The 24,792-nt window shown below is 40.3% G+C and overlaps 1 protein-coding gene across 2 annotated transcripts in view; it reads left to right on the top strand.

Annotated features, from left to right (window-relative positions):
- AFAP1 (actin filament associated protein 1) overlaps positions 1-24,792 on the top strand; it is a 118,535-nt gene that overhangs the window by 36,305 nt on the left and 57,438 nt on the right. For both annotated transcript variants that reach the window (XM_065404910.1, XM_065404911.1), the window contains 3 exons: positions 13,754-13,862; positions 20,738-20,949; positions 24,223-24,402. In XM_065404910.1, coding sequence (XP_065260982.1) covers positions 13,754-13,862; positions 20,738-20,949; positions 24,223-24,402 — 501 coding nt within the window. The remainder of the gene's footprint in view (positions 1-13,753; positions 13,863-20,737; positions 20,950-24,222; positions 24,403-24,792) is intronic.

The raw sequence follows: 24,792 nt of genomic DNA, 5'->3' as shown, positions 1-24,792 counted from the left end.
TGAGCTGGGAATCATGGCTCCCAGCTCAAATGTAGATGTACCCTCAGCTTTGTCAGCACAACATCTCCCTTTATTTAACCTGTCTATATGGCTCCATTGGCACTAGTGACCTTTTTTGTGGGCCAGCAAGGCAGAAGCTGAGCTGAAGAATAACTTTACAAGGGGGTAGCATAATTCCTTCCACTATTTTCTGTCTGAGGTGGATATCCGACAGTGTCTGCACCTGCATCTTCCAGGAGTTTTTTTTGCACATAGTTGCTGTTCTTAGTTAGCTAGTTCATTCATTCTGGGGTTTAGGGGGTTTCTCCCAGGCACCGTTTGGGGCATCTATTTTATGCCCAAGATCCCCATCTTTCAACCCCATGTGGCCAGTGCCCAGGTTTTCCCGGTTAGTGACCCCCACATCTCTTGTCTCTATTGCCTTGGGGAGTTTCATATCCCATCTAAGTGCGAGATTTATAATTCGTTCCCTACTTGTACATGACAGTCTCACAAGTTTTGCTCTAGGAATCATCTGATGGAGCTCTCTGTGTGACCACAGCCCAGTGCAGGGTACTCTGACCCCCCTGTATGTTGGCGAGATCCACCTGTTAGTGCCCCTTCAGATTTGGCGCTTCATGGTCCTGGATCATTGGAGCCTAAGACTAAAGACTCAGATAGACATAGGCGTGATGAGAGTAAGAGAAAACACCCTCAAAAAACCTGGGAGGTCCCCATATAAATACTCTAAGAAGAGGTTGGCCTCTGTCACAGCCTCTTGGGGTGGTCTCTCGAGGGGTCTCAGCTTTTCCTGACTGCCCCTCCTTAGTTTGCTCTCAATCAGGTCAGTTCTTGGACCCTCACCTTCAATTAAGTCTGTCAGCCTTTCTCTTTTTGGGCTTGTAGTCTCTTTCAGTCTCTTGGCTGTGTTCGCAAAGTCAGCCTGGTGCAGGGCTGTCGCCACCTTGCTATCCCAGGCCTTTCTGCCTCCATTTCCTTCTCTGCACTCTCCCTTTTATAGCAGGCCTTGTTTGAAGAACCTCAATCCCCTCAGAAACCTCTATGAGGAGGAAGAACAAATTGCCCAATCCACCAGTAGTTCTTCCCGCCTCATTCCCTGATGAGGCAGTGGAGCTGGCTTCACCATCACTGCCGGATGATTTTAAACAATTTCAGGAACTTCTCAGAAAGTCAGGGTCTTTACAGATTCCTCCAGAGGAAGTTCAGGACCCTACTCACAAACTTCTGCACATTCTCCAGACTACAGGCCCTACCAGAGTGGCACTTCCCATCAACAGTTCTGGAACTGGCGAAGACTGGCACATCCCAGCCACCTGCAACCCAGATTCCAAGAGAGAAAGTTTACTTTATTCCAGCTCAAGGGATGGAATATCTATTTTCCCACCCAGTACTGAATGTGTTCATGGTGCAGGCCATTACTGAGTGCAGCAGGCTACTCTCTCTGATAAGGACTCTAAAAAACTGGACCTTTAGTGGGGGGAAAGAGTTCCTCTTGTGTCAATCAACAATCCAAGATAGCAAATTACCAGGCTTGATTTCAAAATATGATTTTATTAATTTCTCCAAACTTTCTGAGTTAGCTAACAAGCTTCCTGAGGAGCTAAGACCTCAGTTCCAAGCTCTCCTGGATGAAGGGAAACTCATAGCCCAGTCATCTCTTCAAGCATTACTGGACAATGCAGCTGACCCTGCCTCCTACTCCAATCATGAGGCAGGCTTCTTGGCGTCACTCCATAGGGTTTCCAAAGTAAATCCAGGCCTCCCCTTCAAGGGAGAAGGTTCAGTGAAAAAATGAACAAATTGTTGCACACACTTAAGGATTCCCCAGCTACCCTCCATTCCTGTGGGATTTATGCCCCGGCCCTCCAGAGGAAATACTCTTAACTCTTAACTTCCTAATAGACAGAGTCCCACATCTCAGCCCTTTTTTCATCAGTGGAGTTACGAACTACCCACAAAATGGCATAGGGGTCACCATAACAGACAGAACACCCTGTGAATCAGACACCCCTACTCCCTTCAGTGAGTGCCTGTTCCGCCTCCTCCCAATGTGTCAATGTATCTCTATGGATAGATGGGTCCTGGAGATTAACTCCATGGGCTACACAACAGAATTCCTGTCAATCCCTTCTTCCAATCCCCCTTTCCAATCCCTCTTCAGGGATCCCCTATCATTGGACTTCCTTCTTTGACTAGGAGCCATAGAGTCCTAGGGGAAGGGTTTCTATTTGAGATATTTTCTCATTTCCCAACAACAGGGCAGATGGATGCCCATTTTAGATCTCAGATAATTAAATATCTTCATACATTGTTCGAGATTCAGGATGACAACTCTGGTCTCAATAATCCCCTTCCTCAACGAAGATGACTGGTTTGCAGCTTTCAATTTGAAGGATACCTCTTTTCATATAGACATCCACCTAGCCCACAGGACATTTCTGTGCTTTACAGTGAGCCTAGAACATTACCAATACAGAGTCCTTCCTTTCGGCTTACTCGATGGCCCCAGGAGTGTTCATGAAGGCACTTGCCATGGTAGCAGCGCACCTTCATCATCAGGGCAGCCTTGATGTTACCTTACCTCAACAACTGGCTGCTTACAGGTCAATCATAGAATCATAGGGTTGGAAGGGACCTCAGGAGGTCATCTAGTCCATCCCCCTGCTCAAAGCAGGACCTAATCCCCAATTAGGTCCTGGAAGTCCAGTCATTGGCACACTCCCTCCTAAAATTCCTACAATCCTTAGGACTTTGAGTAAACTTAGAAAAGTCCACTTTAATCCCAACACAGGTTATAGAATTTGGTGGAGTGAACCTGGAGTGGAAAACCGCCAAAGCCAATTTACCTCAAGATAGGTTCCTTGCAATAAGGAATGTCAGTGGCCGACTCCAAATAAGCCCAGACTGTTCCTGCCTAGTTCTTCTAGGCCTCGTGGCTGTCTGCACACATGTAGAACCCTTCTCAAGGCTCCACCATAGTTGCCTCTAAGATTGGCTTCATACAGTCTATTGATAGCTTCTCGATATTCAGACACCCTATAATCATGAGATTTCTGAAAGTCCTTATTCAGAACCTTCCCTCCTGTGTCAGCACCAACTCCTAGTTAGGATTTCAACCTGGTGCTGTTAGCATTTACGAATTCGCCATTTGAGCCCTTGGCTTCCTGCTCACTTCTCCATCTAACCATGAAAGTGGCCTTCCTTAAAGTAGTCATTTCCACTTGGAGAGTAGGGGAATTTGCAGCTCTTGCGGCATATCTCATAAGGACAAAGTGACCCTAAAGTTATTTCCCAAGTTCATCACAAAGGTTCCCTCTGAATTCCACCTGAATCAGACCGTTCATGTGCTAGTGTTCTATCAGGAACCTCATGTTTCCCGAGAGGACAGGAAGCTACATTCCCTAGGCATTCATGGAACTCCGACTTTCTACCTGTACAGGACTAAGCCATCCCTGAGATTGTTCATCTCATTCACTGAGCAGATGAAAGGGAAGCAATTCAATTGCAAAGACTTTTGAAATGGATCTTGTATCCAACTTATGAACAGATGGAAGACTCTTCTCCTCAGCGTGTAAGGTTCCACTCTACTAGAGCACACACTATCTCAGTAGCTTGTCTCCAAAGTATACCTCTAGAGGAAATCTGTAGAGTGGCAACATGGAGCTCATTGCACACCTTTACCAGACACTGTGCCTTGGTCCAGGCTTCTTTACTTGATGCATACTTCAGCACCACAGTGCTTCAATCTGTGGTTCAGCATGTGTCCTTCCTCATCAGTGAGTACTGCTTGTGAGTCACTGACGGTGAATACCCATAGGGACTGGCACTCAAAGAAGAAAGTACGGTTACTTACCTTACAGTAACTGGAGTTCTTCAAGATGTCGTTCGTAAGGGTATTCACAACCTGCCATTCTTCCCCTCTGCCTGGATCCTCCCTTTATTCAAGGTAGAGTAGGAACTGGATATCTGGTCGGTCTGCGCTACCCCTTATGCCCTCAGTTCGGAGCTCAAGGAGGCACAGGATGCAGGCATGGATTAACGGGCACTACTAATAAAGAATTTCCAGGCTTGGGCGCATGGAGTGCAAGCATACCTATAGTGACCACACATCTTGAAGAACTCTAGTTATTAAAAGGTAAGTAACCTTCCTTTCTAGCCTGAGTACTTGTCTCGGTGTACATTTTCCCTATTGTTAAATGTGTACTAGTTCTCTTGTAGAAGATGCTGTTGCTGTGACACTGCAAACAATGGTGCTTGCTCAAGGGTTTGGAGTAACAAAGGAGCCGATGCTCCATGTCCTGCTCAACTGCTGCTGGTTTATCACCTAGGATCTCACCACTGTGGCATCATCAAGCAGCTTTAAAAATACCCTTTCCAGTGAAGCAATGATATAATATCCTGTAGGTCCTGCTGTTCAGATATTCCTGAGGAAGACTAGCATAAATTACCCACAGCATGACAGGGACAGAACACATATAAATTCCATTCATTAGGTTGTCATAGTTCATCTGACTGTCAATGATTTCAGAGATAATGCTCTGTGCAGTCAAAAAAAAAAAAAAAGTCCAACAGCACACACAGTTACTTTGCATTATTTCCACAGTAAAGTGCATGCATATTTTTGTTTTTTCTGGTACGCTGACAGTCTAATAACTATTTAACCACAACAAGTGTCCAGCAATGTGCCAGACTCCCTATAGGCATAAATCAAAAGAGTAGGTCAGTTCTATGCCCTACACTTCCCCACATACGTACATACTTACTCTGTAGGAGTGTTCCACATAAATGGGCTTCCTATTGTTGGGAATCAGTTTGACAGCCTCTTTTTATCTTGCTGTCTGTCAGGTATGCTCACAGACTTTTATTAGAAAATGTCAAAGGAGATGGTGCCCTTGGAGAAGAAAATCCGTAGTGAAATCAAAAGGATTTTTTAAAGTGAGATGTTGCAAATTATGAATCACTCTGTAAACACAAAGTATGCCAACTCCCTGGGTTCTTTTTGAAACACGGTGATAGGATTATGATATAAGAAAAATACACTTCTTGAATACTAAAGAGGAAATTGTGTCTTTACTTTATCTCAAGACTTCTTCTAGAGTTCAATATTACTCATTACTTTCTGGTCTCCCTTATAAAAATAGAGTTCTATGACATTGTTACATATTTTTTCCTTTCAGAAAAATGTTGGAAATTAGCTTTCCCCCCTTCTATTAAAAGGTCAAATTGTGTAAATTCAATACAAGTTCATTGATTAAAGCCATATGAGTATGGTTAAAAGCTGACTAGTGATATCAGTTTAAAAGGACCTTGAATAGCATCTTCCATGATTAACAATAATGCAAGATTTTTAGTACTGTAGATTCTGTTGGCAGCTTATTACTTTTAAGGCTACAGCCAAGGACACACTGGTGGTTCATGGAGGAAAGAATAATTAAATTAATGGAAGTAAATGGTAAAGGGGATATAATGCAACATTGGTTTACCAAAGGTAGATCATGCCAGACTAACCTGATTTCCTTCTTTGAGAAAATAACTGATTTTTTTAAAAAGGGAAGTGCAGTAGATCTGATATACTTTGACTTCATTATTAGGAAATGATTAGTTAAATTAGGGGAGATGGGGCTCATTACAAGAATTGTAAGATGAATAAAGAACTGGCTAAAGGGGAGAAAGGCAATGGGTTGTACTGAAAGGTGGATTATCGGACTAGAAGGAGGTTACTAGTGGAATTCCTCAAAGGTTGGTCTTCGGACCAATCTTATGCAATGTTTTTGTTAATGGCTTTAGTACAAAGGAATGTGCTAATGAAATTTGGTGATAATACAAAGTTGGGAGTTATCATCAATGCAGAGGAGGGTCCAAATATTATACAGGAAGATCTAATTTTGGTTGTTGGGTTTAGTGTGCAGGTACTGGGTGGTGTTGGTGGCCTGTGATATACAGACAGTAGGACTAGGTGTTCTGGTGGCTCCTTCTGGCCTTAGACTTCTGTGCCCGAGTAGATTGAATATATATATTCCAAAGAATACAAATCTGCATTCAGTTGTTGGTTTCAAATCAGATTATTAGTTCATAAATGGTAATATTTAAAAGACTACGTTTCTAGCCTACAGCTGGTATGATTTTTTTATAAAATCTTTTTTTGCAAATATCGAAGTTAAAATAAGTTAAATGTAGAAGGCTAACTTCCAGATTATGAGTTTCTACAAAATATGTGCGACGCTCAGAGGACAATGTTAAACAGTTATTATTTACAAAGTACAAACACTTTGCAGCCATGTAAATGTTGATGTCCCTGCCCCAAACAGTTGACAATATAACTCAGACTTATAAATATGTAATAACAACAGCTAGCTGCTCAAATGCTGAGGCAGGGTGGTCTTGTGTTTAAAGCACAGGGCTGGGAGTCAGAGCTGGATTCTATCCCTGGTTCTGCCACTGACCTCACGGTATGTTGCAGTGCTCAAGATTGGAGGTGGCAATTCCATGGGTCGCCATGACCAGGATAACATTTGTCAGCATGGGGTGCAGCATCTTGACCACCTAGACATGGGAAAGGCTGATTCTTGCAGCTATTGGTATTCTTGCAGCTAATCTTGAGTATCCCATTGCAGTGAAGACTCTGGAAGGAACCCAAACCTGTGTACGTTCCAGTGACTGGAGGACAGCCTTCCTCAACTGAAGATGGTTGTCCGGTTCTTTGAAAATGTTCCCCCTTCTAGCCATGGTTGCCTTTGTCTTTCTTAAATGTGCATGTGTAACTGGTTCTGCGTCTCTGGGTCCAGAGATCATCTGGGGAGGCGTTTGCTTAAGTAAATGAAGTAAAAAAAATTCAAACTTTGGATGCCTACAGTTTGTGTCCTTTCTTCTGGCTATTTTGTCCTTCAGAATTCTGTTTCCTTTGTCATTCCTATGTTTTCCCTGATATTTGAATTGGTCTTGGGTATTATTATTATTATTATGTATTTTATTTATTATTCTTTATTTCATATTTGTATATAGCATCATAGGGATATATTTGATTAAGTGATCTAATTCTGAGACTTCTAGAACACCCTTTTATGAAGAATAACATAAATTGAATCCTATTTCAAAGCTTTCTTCATCTCTGGCCTGCAAGGGCATATAGTCTTGGATTGGCTTTACAGTTCAGCCATTTGCTCAATCCACTACAGTTAGGGTTTACAGTGGACTCAAAGTGCTCTACTAAAGGCATATAGTGACCTAACTGTCTGTCTAAATGAAGCGGAATGTCATCTCTTCTAATCATATTAGATCTGTTGGTGAACTTCGACCCACTGGACTATAAGAGTATTATTTTGCTTGTTGCTGCCTTTGCTTTTCTAGAGCAATGGTCTCAACCTTTTCAAACTGCTGTACCCCTTTCAGGAGGCTGATTTGTCTTGCGTACCCCCAAGTTTCACCTTATTTAAAAACTACTTGCTTACAAAATCAGACATAAAAATACAAAAGTGTCAGAGCACCCTCTTACTGAAAAAAGCTTACTTTCTCATTTTTTACCATATAATTATAAAATAAAGTGTGACCCCTGGGTTGAGAAACACTGATATAGTATGTACAGCAGTATAAACAAGTCATTGTCTGTATGAAATTTTAGTTTGTACAGACTTCGCTGGTGCTTTTCATGTAGCCTGTTGTAAAACTAGGCAAATATCTAGATGAGTTGACGTACCCCATTGAAGACATCTGCATACTCCCTTGGTTGAGATCCACTGCTTTAGGGTATTGTGCTCTCATGTACTACGGTCAGGTCTCATTATTTTGCCAGTTTCTTATTGCCATGTCTTCCCCATCCATGCAATACCATTCCAGAGCTGGTTTCCTCTTTTAAATTTGCTTAAACTTAAAGGTGAAATTTTCCAAAGCGCTCATCATTGGCCTAACTCTGCTCCCATTGAAGTCAATGATATAACTCCTGTTGATTTCAATGGAAGAAGAGTTAGGACAATGCTGACCACTTGTAAAAATCATACCCAAATTCTCCTCCTGTTTTGTTTCGTGTTTTTAAAAGAAAACTCTTCACTACATCATGCTGTGGACTAACCTTCACAGAGTAATGGCATAATTTAATTGGCATTGCCCTGTCCATCCTGTCTTCTTCTCCCTGTGTCTGCTGTTTCTTGTCTTAACCCCTCATCATGTCATTTGCATATGTCTTAACCCCTCATCATGTCATGTGCATAAATATCTTGTAAGCTCCTTCAGGAGGGAAGTGTCTTTCATCTGTAGTGGGAAGTGCCTAGCACAGTTACAATAAAAAAATTCAGTAATCACGTCTGACTGGTACTTTCACACAGACTATAATTTAAATACATCTTCCTGGGATTAATATTGAGGTATTTGCCAGAATTCTGATTAAGGCCCATTGCTCTTCTCTCTACATCTGAACCTTTTTGGTACATATGCCAATTCTTATTGATGTTATATACAAATTTGTTCTGCCTTTTCTTTATTTTCTGGGTTCTTCATCTGTATATTTCCAGTTGTCTAAGTGTCACCTCCAAGTGGATATGTATTAATCTTTCATTATTAATCCTAAATAAAACAGAAATTTTATTTTTTCGTTCTTTTTACTTTTGAATCTCTGAGGTAAATTAATTCCACATTTCTTCTGTCACTCTGCCATGGAGTTCGGGTGTAACTCTTGCCTGCCTTTTGTCATTTAAGTGGTGTGTACTGTACTTGAGTTTTGCAAATTTTATTTAATAAATATCTCAAATTCAAGCCTGTCTGACAGATGTTACAGCAAAAGTTTAGGTGCATCTCTAGGTTCTGTCCCAGGGCAGCAGTGCCGTTGCATAAAACAATCAGCTGGAATTGAGCTCAGTTCAATACTGTTAGATGCTTACCATTTGTCACTTCCAAATATTATGATTTATTTGCTTGGGTTGCCCCACTGATGTGGAATTCTTTGCTTTCTGAGGTTCGTGGTATTAACTTAAAGTTCTAAAACCACAGCTTAATTTTTTTTTAATTTGCTATCCTCCTTAACCCACCATATAGTATTTATAATGGTTTTAGGTATGATGCAAGAAGAATTTGTTCAACAATGCAAAGAAATACTGCACAAGGGTTTAGGATAGTGTATATGTACTGGATGTTGGATGATAACATGAAAGGACTCCATGCTGTAAATCTAAACTGGCTCTTTATTAAGACAACTATCTACAGAGATGCTGCAGCTAGTATTCTAACCATGTGCACACAGACTGACTTCCTGGTGCCTCCTGCAACTGGTGCTCCCCTCTCCAAGTTTTTTGCTTTGTGAGATTCATGGTGCTGCAATAGGTGCTCCTCCCGATTGTAATGTAGGCATATCTTCTGTATTGGGTTACTATCCGGTCTCTGGGGAGGGTGTATTGCATTTACCCAACATTGTCAGGGAGGGATCCCTTCCTATCTGTTTTGCCTTTGCCATCAGTCTCTTGGCTGTCTTTACTGCCAACTCCGTCTTCTGATTCCTTTTTGGGTATCTAGAGGAAGATACCTTGTGTTCAAATTCCCATTTGGCGCTGAATTGTTTGTTTGAATTCTGGTACAGTGTACTGTCACCCACTGTCTGAGCATAGCATGCCAAGTATGCCATACCTTGCAAAATGCAACTTTAATTTTCTAATCACAGTACTTACCTGAGTGTCCTCTGGAGAGATCACTTCTCAGAAATTGGAGAAGTCTACTGTTACCATGTGGTGCCTGTCATTAAAAGTGATCAGGTCTGGGCCAGTCTTTTCTCAGGGTTGTGTGGGATTTCATGAAGCTATAGAGTCTCCATCTGTTGTTAGTCACTATACTCTTTGCACACCTCCCACGGTTCCATATACTCTCTGTTGGGCATTCATGCCTGGCCATTAGACACATTCCATGTTTCATCTCATATAAGCCTCTGTCCCCAGTTGTGAAGCGTGTATCCATCTCATTATGTCAGCTCTTAACTCTGCTGGATTTACTGCTTTGTCTCCTTTAAACAAAATCCTGTCTTGCATGTACAGCTGATGATTCATGTGGTAGTAGTGGGTAAACTCCTGTGGCATTTGCTCCTTGCAATCTGGCCAACCCTGGAGTATGACCTTGCATTTTTTTAAAACTGCATGTAGTACCCAGCGCTGTTTGGTGCTGTGTTAGAATGCCCGGAACCTGTCATCTGAGATTTGAAGGTACTCTGATAGACTCTGTGTCCTGTTCCACAGTTATATGTGTTGTAGTCTGGGAAGTATGCCCTGCTAGGCAGTGCTTAATTTGTGCCAGGGCTTTCCAGAGCTGAGCCCCGGCACCTCTAGACTTGGCAGTTCATAGCCCCAGCACTTTTAGGCTTGCTACATCAGCTACGAATGTAAAAAAATTGCTTGAGCCCTGGCACCAAATTGCTTGAGCCCTGGTACCTCTTTTGTTACACTTAGCAGCAGTGCTTAATTTGTATCTGCCACTAGTCGTGAGTTGCTTGGTCAGTATCTCATCCTCACATCCTTGCGCTAGAGTCTCAGTGACAATAATTTGTAGTCCCTCCAAGTCCCATGCCGTTTGCTACAGATAGGAAATGAAGAATACTCTAGCCAGGTGAGAATGTAACTACTTAATCTGTAGTGTTTGGCTAGAACAAAATAGAAATTTAGCAAGGACATAGAGGTATCACAGCTACTCTTATAGAAAGTGCAATAGCTTCTTTAATTTACTAGTCAGGTTGTCAGGATGCACTTAATTCTAAGCTGGTAACATAATACCAATTTAAATATTAGAAGATATATGCCAGATTGAAAAGTAAAAAAAATAGGAGCAATTTGTCTAGTTGTGCAGGGTTACCTGATTTTCTTCAGCCGTAATCATCTTATCTAATCAAGCTAGTTGCATTTGGGGATGCTTGTCATTTGCAGATGAATTAATAAAGTTTTATTGAAATCAGATGTTCTGTTTTGATGCATTCCATGTCAGTTCTGCTCTTGAAAAGTTGCCAGAAAAATTTACAACTTTATAGTGAATTGAAAGGTTTCAACAATGCAACTAACAATAACATGTTTTTTGTTAAAAAGATAATTATAAATATCAATAACGTCAGAATGTCTGCATGTAGATTCATACATTTTTGATTTGCTGTACAGAGCATTAGGAGTGCCAGATCTCATAGAAAACACAAGTACAGACTTTGAATGTGGTCTATGTTTCTGCTTTAAAAAAAAAAAAAAAGACAAAAGCAAGCTGTCTCACTTTAATCAGAAAACATTCTTTACGGTGGACATTTTTGAAAAGTGCCTTCAGTTGTTTCTACTAATTGTGCCTCTTTCAAAAGCCAGTATGCTGGGGGGGTTTCATTGTTTTTAAAACTTTGTGTATGGCAAGCACTGCAAAATACATTTCAGAAACCAGGTCCCAGTTAATTCAGAAATGGATTCCATCTGTGTTGACATTGGCTGCACATGTTTACACGCTCCAGCTGTGTGAAGTAACCAGTGTTCTAAAGGGGTCGAATTCAGACAAGCACCATTTGTGTTTCATTTCCCTTCTTTTTTCCCCCACTTTCTTTTCGAATAACATTTAGACTAAAAACAAGCATTTTTCAGATCTCTATTGGAATCTCTTATTTATTGCTGAATAAAAGATAGCTTAGAAGCCTTGTGTCTATGTTGCATCAAAATATGCATGACTCTCTAGACCAATATTTCCTAGATGAATTGGTTTAATAATAGGAAGTTCATACATATACATATGATCTCACACACACACTGGGAAAATAGTTTAAGGCTAGACTCGGACATTAAAGTCTGCCTGGGCAAGGGGAGTCATACATCCAAGAGCAGACCAGGGAGCAAACTGACCCTAAGAGTCACAATTCATTACTTAGTTTCGCCCCTTGCTCCAAAGGGAAGTAATCTGCAACTGATATAAACCATAAGGAGATTACTCCCCCCTCTTCCCTGGCTCAGCAGAACAAAGCTCTGTCCACTTGTGTGTGAGGGGGCAATACCAGCCCCACAGAGGCTGCTCTCTACACTGTGCGGTGTCCGGCAATGCAGGTAGCTCATAGCTAGCACCCGTTTGCTCCCTTGTGCAAATGCATAGGGCGATGTTATGCAGAAAGAATCAGTAAAATTTAGACATAGCGTGAATTTGAGGACCTGAAGGGAGGGATGACACCCAGGTTACAGATCTCTGTGACAGGTGGGATGGTGGTGTTGTCCCTAGTGATTGGGAGAGGAGGTAGCAGGGAGGACTTGGGAGGGAGGGAAGAGATTAAGAGCTCTGTTTGAGCCACGTTGAGCCTGATTGGCGCTCGATATCTTTAAGGAGATGTCAGGGAGACAGGACAAGATATTTGTTTGGTCAAAAGGAGACAGGTCTGGAATAGAGAGGTAGGTCTGTGAGTTCTCAGCATCCACATGGTAGTTGAATTTGTGTTTGCAGATGAGATTATCCAGAGATAAGGTGTAGAGGGAGAAAAAGATGTAACATACCATACAATAAACCTATGGTATTGAAAGGAGGTATAAAAATTCCCTTCAGTGTGAAACTGTAGGATTAAGATCTTACAGCAAACATGAGTGAAATCTATAAAATATGGTTGTTTTCCTACTTGTCAAAGAAATATGACAGTAACCTGATATGGTATAAATCATACCGTACTAAAATTTACCTTGTTACTGTATCAGCCTATCAGCAATTAGTGTTTAAAACTCAAAACAGATTTGTATTTAGAAAGCCAGTATTTTAAAATTTGATCTGGTATGTGAAATATTTTTTATCAGTAAGTGTCGATTTTCTGAACTATTATATTGTCACCTCTCAGAAAGCGCTGCATAAAGTTATTTGGATTAACTCATTCATTCAGAAATGTAATGTAACTGAAGAACTAACTGATCACTGAACTATGAACTACGTGATCCACCAAAGGTCTCTTCCAATCCAGTGAATTTGGTTTTTAAATGGTGTGTGCGTTGTTAGTGGAGGGTATATTTATGTCCTTTTACAACATGAACATTTGTGTCTCTGTAGAACAGCACACTGTTAGCATCCTCCGCCCTGATCCTGTACAATTGTCTGCACAGAAGAATCCTTGAATGGAGATTCCATGCAAGGATAGAGTCCAGCTGCATGGATTCCATTGTAGGATCCCGGGTTTACAGTTCTTAAATAAAAAAAAAGGCTTCCTTTCAAGGTGTTAGACTGCAAAACGTTTTTGACCTCTTAATATTTACATAGTAAGAGTATTTTTTTTAATGTAGTTTCCATCCTTCATCCTAGTTCTGCTTCTCTGATGATGCTAAGTAATACTTTAGTCTGCATGTTGTCCTGCTGGAATCACTTGTAGTATTTACAGAGTAAGGTACTACTCGACATGAGCAATGGGGACAGATTTGTGCCCTTTGTGGCTTCAGAACATATCACCAGGATATGGAAGATGGTGTGGCTAAATTCCTTCTGCTGCTTTGTTAATCTCAACCACTAACCTATTATTTTATTATAACTACCCGTGGGGAGCTTGAAACTTGGACCTATTTTCTTTCCAAAAGCTGCTACTCTCCACAACCTCTGTTGTATAAAGAAGCATGACTACTTTACTTTTCCTGAGCGTTGCTTTTATGTATAATTGACATTACAAAAAGTCACAAGAGAATTAGTTGGCATTGCTAACCTTGGTAATGTTTCCATAATTACCAGTGAACATTAGCAGACATCTTAGGTGCATTTTATTGGTCAGTGATCTGTTGGGCTTTTGATCTCATTAATTTCTTTCTTCATTTAGCCACCAGATAATGGGCCTCCACCTCTACCAACATCGTCCCTACCTGAAGGCTACTATGAGGAGGCGGTGCCACTTAGTCCTGGAAAGGCTCCTGAATATATCACTTCCAGTGAGTAATATATATCCTGATGCCATCCTAAGCAATTGTCAGTTTTAATGACTTTCAGTGCTTTAAAACACGAAGACATAAACAAAAAAGAAAACTTCTCTCTCTTTACATCCTCTATATTTAAGAATTATATGAAGGGCTCACTATTGTCCGTACCTATAAGGATCGATTGTGGCTGGTTTATAACAGGGGGATCAGGTAGGCATGCTGGACCCAACAGCAGTTTCTGATGTGAGTGACCAATACCTCCAATGTTATCCTGTGACACTAGTTCAATATCAATTCGAGTGCTACCTCCTGATTAATCACCAAAACCGATTACCTCAGCACTCAGGTCTCCCATGATCATATCCAAATACTTACCCAGTCTAATCTAGCTTACATTGTCATATGATTGGATCACAGTGATAGAATGATGGTATGCCTGCCATTGAACAGTTGTGCAGGTTTAGCGAGCTGGGCATTTAAGTACTAAAAGATGGAGGGTGTTTTCCTGTGGGTTGGAGGAGGTAAAAAGGTTTCTTTTGCTGCTCTTATTTATTGTCTGGCAGAGTGAATCCATCACTTCTGTATGAATACTTTTCTGCTGGATCATCATCATTCATGACCCTAAATTTGTTAGACCATTTTTATTGTTGTTTAAATCTAAATGAATGACTAAATAAAATCTGTTCTCCTAAACAATAAAACAAGAGAAACATTATAGCACTAACAAATGATCTGTGTGCCATTTGTACACTGTGGTTTAGGGAGAGTCCTTTGTTTTTCTTGGAGAATGATATGTATGCATTAGCTCTAAACATAAAAAAAACCAAACCAAAGAAAATCTGGCCCTTGTTAATAGGAATAACTTAACCTAGGCAATTCGAGCAAAAAAATAAGAGTTCCAAAAAATGTAAAATGAATATAGACACGCTCAGCCTCAGCAGTGCTCAGGGACTTTCCACTCCCTGCTTCTCCCCCAGAAATAGTGCAGGGTGGTCCTGCTCACACCCTCTGACCCAGTGTACTGCCAGTTCATGGTTAGCTGCTAAATGCAAGGGCCCAGCTCAAGGAGAAAATATTAGCTGCATTTTAAAGTACTGTACAGTAGTTGTTTCAGTGGGGCTATAACCCAGAACATGCTAACCAAATTTCAGACTTATTTTTATTAACCTTCATTACTATCCAGACCTACAGGAACATTTAGGGGAGATGGACCATCCCCCCACCTCCCATAAAGTTATATGCATAACTAGCGTAACTCATAACCTATATTGCCTCAACTCTGCTGAATTCAATTACCTTTTGTATTTGTCATCCACTCTTTTAACCCTTCTAGAAGAATACAAGTACTGTCAACAACTTTGTTTATCTGTAGTAAAGTTAGTGGCTAAATTCACCATAGGCCTTCTTCAGTGCTTGTTACCCATCTACTCTAGCAAAATTCCCATTGAGCTCATTTGTGCTAGCTTGTCTTACGGCTCTGTGAATAATATGAACATAAGTGACTAAAATAAAACCACCAAACTCATTTTACTTGTAATAACTGCAGCCAGGATATGGCGCTGATTTTGAGGTGGATGTGATTGAGAAGACACAGATTCTAAGGGCCCAAACTACAAAAACAGCATCATGAAGAAGTGGAGGGAAAAAAAGAGAAAATGCTATCTCTAATGGATTAAATAAATGTTCAAACAGATATAACTCTCTGTAGTATATGTTTCTTCGTACAGTAGAACCTCAGAGTTACAAGGGGATGGAAGTTGTTCATAACTCTGAAATCTTTGTAAACTCTGAACAAAATGTTATGGTGGTTCTTTCAAAAGTTTACAACAGAATACTGACTTAATACAGCTTTGAAGCTACTATGCAGAAGAAAAATGCTGCTTTTAACCATTTTAATTTAAATGAAACAAGCACAGAAACAGTTTCCCTACCTTGTCAAATCTTTTTTTTAAACTTTTCGATTATTTTTTTAGTAGTTTATGTTTAGCACAATACTATACTGTATTTGGTTTTTTTCTTTTTTTCTCTGCTGCTGCCTGATTGCCCACTTCCGGTTCCAAATGAGGTCTGTGGTTGACCGGTCATTTCGTAACTCTGGTGTTCATAACTCCTGGGGTTCTACTGTAATAAGAATATTTTTTTCTACTATAATTAACAGTAAAGAGGCTCACATCTTCCATGTTCCTATAAAAAGGTGAAAAATCCACAGGAGTATAGTTCATGAAAACAAAATGATGGTGATTTCCCTATCTGTGGTCTGTAAATAAATATTTATCTGCAGATAAGAACAAGTCGAAGTGTGCCTCAACTGATGATGACTCTCTTTTCCATCTCCATTTATTGAAAAATACTGCTCCAGAGTGACCTGGTTTAAATTAGCTTCAGGTTAATCCTTTGAATACCTTATTGGGAATAATGTGAAAATGTATTAGGGTATTATTTTCCTTAACAATTTGTATTATTTTTGTACACAGAAAAGTATGTAATTCATACAACAGAAACTAGAATAACCATCAAGCTCTGCCAAAAAGTGTGTGTGTGTGTGTGTGTGTGTGTATATATATATATATATATATATATATATATATAAAACTAGGCTTGGAAGGATTAGGTTTTTACTGGTAAATGTCGGTGAACGTTGATTTCACGTTCATACACAACCCCCCAAAATATTTCCATTGATAACAATCAAAATTTACAGCTAGTCAAGTAAGAAAAATGCTACTTGCGAACTTATTAAAGTTTGATTTAAGGATATTTAATTTGTATATTTTGACATGTTATGTTGACAATTTGTGTTTTGACAGTTATAAAGCATTAATTTTTTGAATCCCAGGGTCCACTATAATTAAATTAGTGTCTAACTCCCCTGTTGTCTGAACCTCCCATAATTTCCCACAACCATGAAAATTTAAAATCAATAAAAATTGAAAAAATTGCTTTGAAATAAACATTGATATAATTTCAACAGATAATATATTTAAAAAATTGAATTCTGCCTATACAGTACATATTAGAATGTACTGCCTCAAATGTATGCCATTGCCCTCTACTGCATAGAGCCTGGACTCAAAAGTTAGTGGGAGCTACTGGATGCTCTGCACTTTTGAAAGTCAGACCACTTCGTTTAGGAACCTAAATGAGGATATAGGAGCCTAACTTTAAACACCTTTTAAAAATAATCTTGATCATTGTGTGTGTTCCGCTAGTATGAAATGTTGAGGTCTAGCGGAAGGTCAATTCCCTGTAGGTTATAGAGACATTAATCTCTGGTTAGTGAGTGTGGATAGGCTTGAACCCCTTCCCTTCACCCTGTGTTGCTGGGGAAAAGGAGCAATCTCTCTTTTCCTTGATACCCATCAACCTTAATGTAGTCTGAGTGTTGAGTTGCCATTCTCGACTACCCTGTCCTCCCACAGTGTCCTGTCTTCTGCAGAGGGGGTGGGGTAAGGTCTCACTACTCCCCCTTCCCCTAACTTTTAAAAAAAATCTTTCCCATGAAGATCACCAATGTACACCTCTGCTGTAGCTCATTGCCTTGGCAAGCAGTTGAACTCACAACTTGTTTGTCAGTTTCCCTGTTGTTGCCATCAGGTTTCTGAATTGCTGCAGTGGTACTGCGTCTTTCACATTCAGGTCACACTTGGAAGGTTCTCTTTGCAACAGCAAGGACTAGAAACTTTTTTTTTTTTTTTTAAGGAAAGCTTAAATCTGCAGGTTTATGGTAGAAGTCTATAAAATCATGAATGGCGTGGAGAAAGTGCATAAGGAAGTAGAGAGGAGGTGTGGTGAGGAAGGACAAGGGTTTACAGTGCTAAGATTATATGGTTACTCAGTATTGATAATTGCCCTTGTTTGTACCATGATGGCAACAGCAGTTGGGGTAGTAGGGAGCCAGGTGAATAAGTATTTTATGCAGGGATAAATGACCCAGCCTGTGCTTTAACTCCCAAAGGGAGAACTCTGTGCCAAAACAGATGTGCCAAAATAAGATGTCTAATAAAATATGACTTGGTCTATAATTCTATTTTGTTAATAATGTGTATATATATACATTCCAAATCAAGACTTTTTAAATTGTTGGATGCAGAGTGCATGATGGTGGCGTGTGTCTGTGTGTGTGGATACTTGAAATGCAAAACTGAACCTTTAAATTTGGAGTCCCCACCGGCACCTCTATAATTGGGGTATTAATAACCTTGATGAAAGTATGTGGGTGTTGTGAAGAGAAGTGCAGTGGTTAAGCAAATGACCTTGCTGAAAAGCAGTGAAGGAAACAAGATACTTGCTTGGGGCTTGAGGTAAAAAGAAACCAATTCTTCATAATACAGTAAGGAGATGACTGATAACAGTGGTATTTGGTAGATGGAACATTCTTTCGTGGAATATGAGAAAGTTAAAACATCCCATAAAATGGAAATGATTTGTTAAAATACAGCGAAGACAGATACAATATTGCCTTTTGCCTCCTCAGCGTCAGATACACTAAAAATGCAGGAAAGGTATTATGCTAGGCTCTCATCTGATAAGAAGTAGTTGTTGTTCTGTTCACATAACACTCTACTTCTTCAAGGTGTGTCCGTAATACAGCAGAAGAGTCTTAAATGTGGCCTAATGAAAGCAATATTGGAAGTGTGTAGCTTCTATATGCTCTCTTATTTGGATCTGATCTTTAACAAAGAGCCTTGTCAGTTCATTTTGGAGATAGAAATGATCAAATTGATGCACGCCTGTGACGAAGTGGGAATGTTCTTGATGTGGTATTTGAATGCTGAGTGGGGAATATTGACCTAGGAAGGTTGCAGGGGAGTTTTGCTGGAGCTGCCTGCATTGGGGAAGGGAGCATACCTGATCATGTAACATGAGAACCCAGGAGGGGGGTTGGAGGCCAGGTAACACCTCTGCCCGGGAAACTGGACAAAGGACACAAAGGCTGGGGGAGGAGCCGGAAAAGGCCAGAAAGGAGGGGGCTGAAGGGAGTGTTCAGGTTTGGAGCTGGCTGGAAGATGGAGAGTGGTGACCCGATGGGGCTTGGGCTTCCCGACGGGGCTGTGGCCTCCCTGGGGCCCCCAGATGGTCCTAACTAAAGGGGGAGGGGGCTGTTGTCGGTACCGGCAAGACCTGTTTTGGACTGTGTTCCTGTCGTCTAAATAAACCTTCTGTTCAACTGGCTGGCTGAGAGTCATGGTGAATCGCAGGAAGCCGGGGGTGCAGGGCCTGGTCTCCCCCATGCTCCGTGACAACACCATCAGGAATGGGGTCCCGTCTTCTCACTTTATTTAAATGCTATAATGGTTTTTTTGCCTTTTCTGCTCTCCACCACTGCTGGCCACCCCTCTGGGAGTTTTCAGATTCAGAGGGAGTCTGGTGGCAGAGAATAGAGCAGTCAGGAAGAATGGAGCTGCCTTTCAAGGAGGATTGTTGACAGAGGGATGGGCCAGGGTTCTGGATATAACTCTAGGGCAAGGGGATAGGCAGGCCTCCCTGAAAATGCTGATTTAACTACTGAATTCTGCATTTTCATGTTTAGTAATTTCACCACTTTAACTCTTCTGTCTCTGCAGGTAACATGTGGGTGTTCTTTTGTATGTCTGAGTTTGATCAATAACCTCCTAGGCATTTTCTAATTTAGTAGTGTAAACTTTCATAGAGCTTCCTGAATAACCCCTCCAGAAGGGTGTTTTTGTTTAGGCTCTTTTGTCCTGGTTTTCAGGGAGGTAATTAGAAGAGATGGAGATCTCACATATTATTTTACATGATTATGGGAAAATGAACAGTCTTTAATATAAAACCATTTTCCAGTTTGCCAGTTTAAATTAAATAATAGATACTCCCTAACCTTTCCCACCCTTCCCTTTTATTTCATTTATTATTTTTTTTAAAACAATAAAAACCTTGTAGTGTTTCTTAACTTTGGATTCATTTGTAGCTCTTAGCCGTTGCCTTGCATTGGCTTAGTGCTGAGCCCTATCATTCCACAGCTTAGGAAGGATTGTGCCTTCTGGAGCTTCTAGGCATACCAGCTGACAGAAAGGTCCTCATTTAGTAAGGGGCACAGATTTCTGTGATAAGGATAACAAAGTTTCACAGTAGTAGAGAACTAACCCCTAGCTCTTAATAACAAAGGGGGTGATACGAAGCCCACTTAAATCAAAAAGAGTCTTGCCATTAGGCCCAAAGCATGTGGACTAAGGAACATAAGGAGAGAGTTTCTTCAGAATGCTTTCAACATTAGCAGAGGCACTGATGCAATCAACAGCACCGTCTATGTTAACATTAATTGTCTCATGGTTTGTAACTTGTTGCTGTTATAATTTTATGACATTTTGTACAGACGTGTATTTTTCTACTGTATACGGTGTAAATTACTTGAACATACAGAAATACTTGATTCCTTGTGAGCTCTGTCATACTCCATGTTTATTTCCCTACACGCTATGTCCTGAATATTTACATTTATTTCTTTCCATGCAGACATTGTCACCAAGAGTTTAGTATTGCATTAAGGAATGGGGAAAGATTATAATCGCTTCCTCTAGAAAAGCTGCAAAAAGGGGAAAAATGAAATTGCAAGTAGCACTTTCAAAATAAGCAGTGTCTAAATGCTAAGCATTAATTCCCAAGTTACAGTTTTAGTTAAAATTCCTGGGGTATAATTATGGCTCTATAGTTAAATCTAATGATGATGCACTTCTCATTTTTATAGCATCTCATACTCAATAAACTTAATGTATTGATATTACTGAAGATTGAAAAATATATTGTTTTTGGTTTGTCTTTAGAATAAAAGGTAGTACTTAAAATAGATCCCATTACAGTTGTTCAGTTTTATAGGTGTATTTCATGGTTGATAGTTTTAACTGGGCACTTTTATACTTTCCTTAAAGATTATGACTCAGATGCTATGAGCAGCTCTTACGAATCTTATGATGAAGAGGAGGAAGATGGAAAAGGAAAAAAAATGAGACATCAATGGCCTTCTGAGGAGGCTTCTATGGACCTCGTAAAGGATGCCAAAATCTGTGCCTTCCTCTTGAGAAAGAAGCGATTTGGACAATGGACCAAACTACTGTGTGTTATCAAAGAAAACAAACTACTGGTAATTAGTATTTTATTTCCTTTGGCTAGATTTTGTTTGTCATTTAAAGATGTGATTATTTTTAAAGGAAAGTGGCTTATGCTAAATATATTGTAAATAGCAATCAAGTTTAGTATTGCTGTCAGAGAGCGTCGTCATGAACAAGAACCCAAGACCAGGGGCCCCATATCGATCGATTGATTGCTTTTTTTAAAGCCACTTAGAACATGGAACCTGTCAGAGTGAAACCTATACCCTAGAAAATTCTCTGATGCAGAGAACATAGCCTGAAGCCTATTTCTGTCTAATATATTTCATCCCTGAAACCTTGTAAATCCAACCCTTATGGAGGCAAAAATCCCACTAGATTCTGTGAGAGTTTTCCCTATATAAGAGCTGTTGGATCAGACCCTTAGAGAGAAACAAGTCCCTTGGCAGCATATGTTATTGTAATGTATATACTTAAAACTAAACCTTCGCCATCTGTTCTGCTGTAATTACAGATGCAATATTCACATAACTCACAGCTGCATCATAGAAAGGAAAGATGGAAGTGATTTAAATGTCTCTGTGTGTTCATTCTCTAGAACTCTATTATGTTTCTTTCATATAGTGGTCACCAGTTGCAGGTCCATGACTCAGTAAACTTCCTGCTGCAAGACTTGTTTCTGTTTAGTGAAAAAAGGATTATCTTATGAGTAGGGCCGACCCTAGGGGGGTGCGTGGCCCGGGACATAGGCGCCGAGTTTCTGTCTGCCAGGAGTGCTCCCCCTGGCTCTGGTAGGCCCTGCTCCCACTCCACCACTTCCCCCAGTGCCCCACCTCCTCCCCTACCTCTTCCCTGCCCAGTTCCACCCCCTCTCCTGAGTGTGCTGCATCCTCGCTCCTCCCTCCACAGCGCCTACAGATGAAACAGCTGATCGGCGGTAGGCACTGGGAGAGAGGGGGAGGCGCTGATCGGCAGGGCCCGCCAGTGGGCGGGAGGCACTCCTCGCCCCCCCCACCTCACCTTCCCGCCCACCTCCTCACCAAGCGCAGGGCCCAAGGCGGTTGCCCCAATTCACCATACCCTACGGACGGCTCTGCTTATGAGAGGGTTTCATTTCTACACCCTAAATCACGTGTGGTCTGTTTACTCTCTTGCTGTGTGGCGCCAACAAAGTTGCAATTAGCAGATGAGCTTATGATGGCTGTATCCCAACTTAAAAATTTGGTAGCAGCTGGAAAGGGATATTCCACAAAGGGGGGACCCTCAATTTAGCAACTCATTTTGCCTCGTTGGTCCTCATGGCCCAGATTTGTCAATGTTCTGAGTATGCTGCAAAGTTCATCTTCTACTTTGGCTGAAGGGGGAATGGACAGATTTTGGGACATAGATGGTAAGAGAAGAGGTTGCTGTAAATATGGTGGGAAATTGTTATTAAATGGGCAGTTCAATTTATGTTTTAAGGATATTATTTTTGCATTGTATATATTTTAATTGTCAAAAAAAGTTTGACTCTGATTTCATTCAGCCTTATATTGGTGTAAATCAATTGGATTCACTGTTGTTAGTCCAGATTTATGCCAACATACACAAGATCGGAATCAGACTTTTGGAATGAAGGATAGAAGCTTAAAATCAAAATAGAGAGAGAGAGAGAAAGAGAAATTAAAAAGGCACATTATATTTCTTCTACAATTAAGTTTGTTTATTTATTTAAAATCCTGGTGGTACTCTTTTTTTCCTTTAACCACATGTTCCTTTAACCACTTGTGTGGTCTAAGAAATTGTTATTTTTCCCCCCAGGGTTTTTTCTTCCAGTAATACTGTAATGAGGATTAAGATAATAAAAATCATAACAGGAGTTGAATGAGCAATTTAAACAAGATTAGTTTACTATTGGAAGAAAGACCTAGAAGACTTAACCTATGAGTTATGCAGAAAGTAATACAAATATATATGTGTTTAGGGATTAGTTATTCCCTATATTATAAATGCAGCATTCAAATGAGACCAAAATGTGATATTTTAGATCAGAACCAGACATTCAATATAAATAATTTGGCCAATAATTGCTTTCTATACAGCCTCATCTGGCGCTATTTGTTATGTAAATGTGTGTTTTTAGTAAACTTCTTATATATACTCTGAAAAATAAAATCTAGAAATATATATTAAGATGTGCCACAGAAATGCTTCTTAAACTGCTAAAAGATGATGGTGGCTTTTCATGCTCATATAACTTAAGCATGATTTTTTTTATAAAACAAATTTCCTCAAAAAATTATTTACCACTCAGCTGAGACCAGGCCAAAGACATTTTAGTCTGAAAGGAAAACAATTAGAAAATTGTGAGCAGTTACAAAGATTGGTTTTAAATGATTCCCTTCTCAGCCTTGATTGTAGTGTTTGTAATATCCTGTTAACAATTGCTATATGTTCCTGAATCTTAGCACATGAAGTGGGTAAGGCAAGACTTTAAAATAAGGGGTCTCAGATCCATGTATAAAAATGCATGTGCATTTGTTAGTCTACCTTTGTGTTCGGTTATCCTTACTGCATATGCAGATCGGTCTTTTTTAATATCCAAATAGCTATTGTACATGCACATGAAAATGTAGATGGGGTAAAAAGGCCAATTTGCACATGTAGTTAAGGTAACTGGACATGGAAATACAGGCACACAACGCTATGATCGTGACTTGTTTTTGTTTTAAATCTATTAATTCTGTGTATGACATCTAAATAAAACTGAACTGCACTGAAAGATTGAAAGAACTGAAGGATGGAAGCTCAGAATGGGCACTAGATGAGCCATCAGATGAGTCACGCTGTGTGAAGCCTTTCACCTTTAGGTCACAGCTTCAAATCTGGGCCAGGTTCGTCGATGACCCAGCATCTGAAGGGGGTTCACTAACGTTTGTCACAGTTGAGGGGGAGAAAAGTTCATATCAGTCTTAGCAGAGAGGGCAAAGAGTAAACCAACATGGAGACTGAACTACCCCCCGACTCTCTTATCCAGTTCAGGGTTGAGGCTTATTGGTAGGTAAAAGAAGCCTGCGATGGTATTCCCCAGGCTGTACCTATTCTATGATTAAACAGCCTCCAGTAATGTCAGTCTGGCAGCCATTTCACTGTAGGAAAGGGGGTGATAGAAATGGATGCCAAGTTAGCATTGATTAACTTCGGTATGTGGTAAGGGGATGAGTGAGAAAAGCTAAAGCAGTGAAGTAATGCTATACAATAAGGGCTTTCACCAAAAGTGCATGAAATTAAGTTTTAACCTAATAACATACTTCATTTTTATTTAGTGTTATAAAAGTTCCAAGGATCAGCAAGCTCAGATGGAACTGCTGTTGAATGACTGCAGTATCACATACATTCCCAAAGACAGTAAAAAGAAGAAGCATGAGCTGAAAATCACTCACCAAGGAACAGATGCACTGGTTCTAGCAGTACAGAGCAAAGAGCAGGCGGAACAGTGGTTGAAGGTACTGGATGGTTTCTGACCAGTTACATATCTAAAAACATTTCTGGTAATAAAACATTGAGTTCGTTACTCAGTATCAATTGATATTAAAAGGTGAGATATGAAAACGTGACTGTTTTTTAAATTAATGTTTTAGGTAGTTGGGTGTATTTTTCTTATTCAGAAGAATGGCCCCATATATCCAGCTCTTGAGCTCTTTCGCCTGCCACTGACAACATCCTTTCACTTTTAGCCTTGTATGATGACACTTCTTCCTGAATAGGAATGGCTGTGTTTACTGAATTCCTCTGGTCACGTGAAATATCAGGCAGCCCCTTTCAAGTGTACAATTTTATGAGAAACCAGATTTTGAATCCGTGGAGAGCAAGTCATAAGATCTGCTTTGTGCCAC

This window comes from Emys orbicularis, chromosome 5, assembly GCF_028017835.1.
Source record: "Emys orbicularis isolate rEmyOrb1 chromosome 5, rEmyOrb1.hap1, whole genome shotgun sequence".
In the NCBI taxonomy this organism is placed as follows: Eukaryota; Metazoa; Chordata; order Testudines; family Emydidae; genus Emys; species Emys orbicularis.
The sequence above is the reverse complement of the archived record's forward strand: the minus strand, read 5'-3'. Positions and strand labels throughout refer to the sequence as shown.